This window comes from Beta vulgaris, chromosome 4 (genome assembly GCF_026745355.1).
Source record: "Beta vulgaris subsp. vulgaris cultivar EL10 chromosome 4, EL10.2, whole genome shotgun sequence".
NCBI lineage: Eukaryota > Viridiplantae > Streptophyta > Magnoliopsida > Caryophyllales > Amaranthaceae > Beta > Beta vulgaris.
In genome coordinates, this window is record NC_079205.1 from 58,456,593 (window position 1) to 58,462,168 (window position 5,576).

Sequence of the window (5,576 nt, forward strand, 5' to 3'; positions counted from 1 at the left end):
TAGATACTTAAAATCCATTAGGAAAAACATTCAAACTTAAAACACTCGAAACTAGATTTATTAATTTCAGCAGAAAATTAAAATGGGCATAACTTCCTCATTCGAACTCCGAATCAAGCGTTTCTTGAGCCTAACTTGAGTAGAATTTCGATATAAACAACTTCTGTGAAATAGTATTTTTGCGAAAAACGCCCGAAAACTGTTGAAAAACATGAAATACGAAACTGACCTGTGATTTCTACGAATTTCAAGTCTTGTTCATAAACTCATTAATATCATGAAACAATCTCACTAAATCAAACTACACCCAATATTCACAATCAAAAACCCCCAATTCAATTTCAATTATAAAAACCCTAACTTCATAAACTTTGAGAAAACTAAAATTAAATTAAGAACTTAACTTACCCACTACTATGGAAGATTAATGGTGAAGAAAACTTGTGAAATCAACCCTTAAAACGCACCCCAAACCTCAAACGCACCGAAATCCGACTTTCTTTTTGTTGAACCTATTCCTCACGTGCCGCTTGCCGCTAGATATAGATTGTTGTGTTGTAGTTGAGGCGCCGAAAAGATAGAAATGTTGAAGGTGGTAGTGTTGAGATGAAGATTGTGAGAGTTTGATGGAGAGGATGAAGATGTGGAGAGGATGAAGATGTGAGAACCGCTAAGGTAGTTTTCCTTCTTTTCTTTTCTTTTCTTTTCTTATTCTTTTATTTTCCCCCTTTCCTTTTTAACATGAATACTACTCCTTTCCTTTTTCCAAATAACTATATAGATATATAACCTTTCTTTATAATACGTAAACTCTTCACTAAACTTAACCCACTAAATTCATAAACATTTATATATTTTTTTTAAAAAATAATTCCTACATAAAAATATTAAATATGAAATAATTTATTTTCAGTAGAATAAATATTAATTATATTCCGAAAAACTGGGGTGTTACAGGTTTCGCCGGATCGGGCTGAATTGCCCGCCTTATTACTTTTCGGAGATTTTCACGCGTTTGTCATCAAATCTTCTCTAGTTTGTAATTAAGGAGGAAAAGTCACAACTTTAGGAGGATTTCATCTTTATTAGTTGTAGACCTAGTTGTTATTCTCTCTCAAGAACCTTAATTTTTCTTTACTATCTCTTACTATTCCCTTTTTAATTCTCCCTTATTATTGAATCATGTTTGCTACTAGTATTATATTATGTTTTTCCTGATTATGAGTGAGTGGTTTAATTTATAGGAAATCGGTGATCTATTTATGCGAATTGAATGAATGATTGATTTTTTACTTGATTCATGTATTTGATTCTTATTATGGAGTTACTTTTGTTAATATGCAAGTTCAACCAAATTTGTCTAATTATTGTTGCAATACAAAGTTATAGACCGGGCGATAGGATTTTGTATAAGCTCTCAATAATAGGCTTAGCAATTTATGACCATGCGAGAGTGAATAGGTGAGCTTTAAGGGAGGTAATGTTCTAGAAAATTTACATGTGCCCTAGTCAGATTGTTTACTTGAGTTTCTTTTATCATTCTTGCTGAGATCCTGAATTGCATACATGGTGAATCGTTTCCCTAATCTTTCCTTATTTGATTTTTTGATTTGATTATTTGTTTAGGTCAGTAAACCAACTCCTTTTATGAGTTTTATCTGATTTAGTTAATATTAGAGTTCAAACATTATACTATTATAGTACAACTATCTTTTTGGGGATTTGATTCTGACTTTCTTGACTACCAATTAGTGGATCTAAGGTTTATTTTTGGTTAGGTGATAAGACTTCAGCCTGTTCAGCATAATCTGGATTTTGCTTTTGTGCATGCGCGTCGAGAATTCTGCAAGGGTTTCGCATGCGACTTTGCGGTCGTGGTTGACACCACCGCAAACTGAGGTGAGATCAAGTTGGGGAATGTTCTGTAATTCTATGGTGAGATCAAGCTCACTAGGATCATCCATGCATATTCAAGTATATATTTTTCATTACCTATCATTATCTCATAATTTTTTATAGACTTTTCGATAATGAGAAATAATACAATGGCAAATATCCAGATCCAATAAGAAACCATAGGTAGTATTAGGACCGTATCTTATAGTCTTATTGCAAAGTACACGTAAAATAATGCAAGTTTTGAATTAAGAACATATTATTAGTTAAATAGAGAGCTTAACATTTCGCTGACCAATGATCTTCTTCTCATTTGCGCAGCAACTATCAACTTATCAAGTACAAGAATTACAGTGTTTTAGAAGAAAAGATTGCACAAAACAGAAAATAACATTAATCACCAAAAAGTTAAAATTTTATCATTTTTTATACTGCTAATTAGCTAGAGTAAGTTAAGATATTGATAAAAAGCATAATTTAATAAATTAATACTAGTAATTAGCAAAACAAATTGGGTTGACTATAATCTTAATCATGCAAACCTGAAGATGTCAGGATATAATTCGCTTAGCTGTTTTTTAGATTCCCAAAACCTCACGCATTTCATTTTAAACTAATCAATTATGAACCCACTAATTAATTATTTTTACTAATCCAATCATTATAATCTCACCATTTTTTCCCTCTCATATAGAATAGAACCTACCACTTTGTTCCATCTCTGATCATAATTAACCTTCAAAAACACATTCATAATCATTTTATCCATACACCCACAAAAAAAAGGGGAAAACACCCAAAGTAAATGTCTTCTTAACAAGCAAAAACAAGGGGAAGAAAGATTGAGTTGGAAAAAATGAACAACAACATGCAAGTTTTGATCTTTTTATGCTGTTGTTGTTTTGTTGTTTCTGTTGTTTTATCAATTTCAACAACACCTAATGATGAGTTGTCAACTTTGTTGTCAATCAAAAACTCCTTCATTGATCCCTTAAACCAACTCAAAGATTGGAGCAACAACACCAAAAACCCTGTTTCACATTGTAAATGGAAGGGTGTTTGGTGCAACTCTCAAGGTTTTGTTGAGAAACTTGATCTTTCCAACATGTATTTAAGTGGGGAAATCCCAGATATGATACAAGATTTTAGAAACTTAACCACACTTAATCTTTGTTGCAATGCATTTACCTCTTCATTGCCTAAATCTTTCTCTAAACTTACCTCATTAGTAAGCCTTGATCTTAGCCAAAATGACTTCATTGGTAAATTTCCTACTGGTTTAAGTGAAGCCAAAGGGCTTGTTTCCCTTAATGCATCTAGCAACAACTTTGTGGGTAACTTACCTGAGGATCTCGGCTTCTGTCACGCCCTCGAAATGCTAGAATTTCGAGGGAACTTCTTCCAAGGATCGATCCCTAAGTCCTTTCAAAGCCTTCAAAAGTTGAAGTTTTTAGGCTTGGCAGGAAATCATCTTACAGGTGAACTTCCACCTGAACTTGGTAATCTGTCTTCTTTAGAGACTATGATCCTTGGTTATAATGAGTTTCATGGGTCTATACCTTCAGAATTTGGGAACTTGAGTAACCTTAAGTACTTAGACTTAGTTCTTGGAAGCTTAAGTGGGAAAATTCCTGCACAACTTGGGAAGTTACAGAAACTTAAGATAATCTATCTGTACAAGAATGATTTTGAAGGGGAAATTCCTTGGGAATTGGGAAATATTTCCTCGTTGCAGCATTTAGATCTTTCAGATAATAAAATTTCAGGAAAAATTCCAAAGAGTTTGGGGAATTTGAAGAATCTGCAGCTTCTGAATTTGATGTGCAATGATCTGAGAGGTGAAATACCAAGTGAGATTGGTGAGTTAACCAACTTACAAGTTCTTGCACTGTGGAAAAATTCTCTGAATGGATCTTTACCTATGAATTTAGGTAAAAGTTCCCCATTACAATTTCTTGATGTTTCATCCAATAGTTTATCAGGTGAAATTCCTGCAAGTTTATGTGATTCTGGGAATCTTACCAAACTTATACTCTTTAATAATTCTTTCTCTGGTCCCATACCTTTAAGCCTCTCAAAATGTGTTTCCTTAGTCATAGTTAGAATACAGAACAACCTGTTTTCTGGGAGTATTCCTGCTGGTTTAGGTACCTTATCTAAACTTGAGAGATTAGATTTGAGTAAAAATAATCTGACCGGAGCGATCCCGGATGATCTTTCCCTCTCTTCATCACTTTCATTCATCGATGTTTCATACAATAATCTTGATTCAACACTCCCTTCTGGGATTCATTCCATGCCAAACTTACAGTATTTCATGGCCACCTTATCAAAACTTGACCTTTTCAACAACTCTTTAATGGTTAAATACCCGAAAACTTTGCAAACTCACCTGCTTTAGAAACGCTCAATTTGTCTTACAACAAGCTTGAAGGTCCTATGCCCATATATGGCATGTTTGCTACTATTAACCCGAATGAACTCACATGAAACTCATTATAATTTGGCGTTCGACTAGGAGAGGGTGGAAGGTTCCCTGGAAAATCAGGTTACAGCATACACAGTGGATGAGATTATATTGTGATAGTCAATATGCGTTGTATATAGCCAAGAATCCAGTGGTGTTAAGCATATTGCCACTTTGTTCGTGATGCAGTGACTAAGGGACTTGTTACTCCTTCCTGTGTTCCTAGCAAGTTTAGGTTGGCAGTTTTTTTTTTCACTTAAGCTCTAGGAAGCACATAATTTGAATTTTTCTCAAGTTGGTTGGGAGTTTACGCTCCAACTTGAGGAGGGTGTTAGGACTCCTATTATGATATTGATCATAATATTATTTTCCTAGATGGATTCATATTAGGACTTTGTCCTTGGTTGTATATATTTATTTTGGAATGAATAAAAGCACAAGATTCACAATACTTTAACACTCATTTAGGTCATAGTGTGACTAATCTTGCATTCTAGTTCTGGTTCTCCTCTTCAAAATTTGTTTTCTCTTCCATCATTGTAGGTTGCACATGTATCAAGGGGCAGTCCCACTAGCTTCTTCTTTGATAAAAAAAAAATACATAAATGAAAAAGGTAAGACAATTGAAGAATATGAAACATAATCAAGAATTTCGAATATATTATATTAGCAACTAAAACGCTTCACCAAATAAAGTCAAAGTAACATCGATCCTTCGAGTTTATGAGGTTTTACATATAATATTAGACTGACTTCCAGTTTTAAGAAATAACTTATTGTTAAGCACTATTGTAACTTGTACACCCTCCAGTTGTCCAATTTTCTCTCCCCTTTATTTTTATTCTTCCTTTTTACTTTTGCGATTGAAGTACTTTATTTTCATTCTTCCTTTTTACTTTTGTGATTGAAGTATATATGCAAAGATATACACTTACCTTTTGATAAAGAAAACTAATATATAGTTGTGTAGAATTTGATTAGTTTCTCCAGGGAAAAATAATTTACTTCTCATAACTATTAAATTTGTATATATAGTTATTTAAGGTCAAATTGTATTGTGAACCTTGCAAATAAGCTAAGGGGTGACTAGAAAATATAAAGAGAGTATTTGAGAATGTAATGTGAACCTAAAAATGATTTATTAGCCTTTATGTTTTAAAAAAAAATCCAAAATGACAAAAGATTTCCAAATGACATATAGATAAGTTCGGAT

The 5,576-nt window shown here is 33.1% G+C and overlaps 1 protein-coding gene across 1 annotated transcript; it reads left to right on the forward strand.

Moving 5' to 3' along the window:
* Nucleotides 1-2,430: 2,430 nt before the first annotated feature.
* LOC104890453 (MDIS1-interacting receptor like kinase 1) lies at nucleotides 2,431-4,818 on the forward strand. Its single transcript, XM_010675951.3, has one exon. The coding sequence runs from the start codon at nucleotides 2,753-2,755 to the stop codon at nucleotides 4,295-4,297; it is 1,545 nt and encodes a 514-aa protein (XP_010674253.1). The 5' UTR covers nucleotides 2,431-2,752; the 3' UTR covers nucleotides 4,298-4,818.
* Nucleotides 4,819-5,576: the final 758 nt, after the last annotated feature.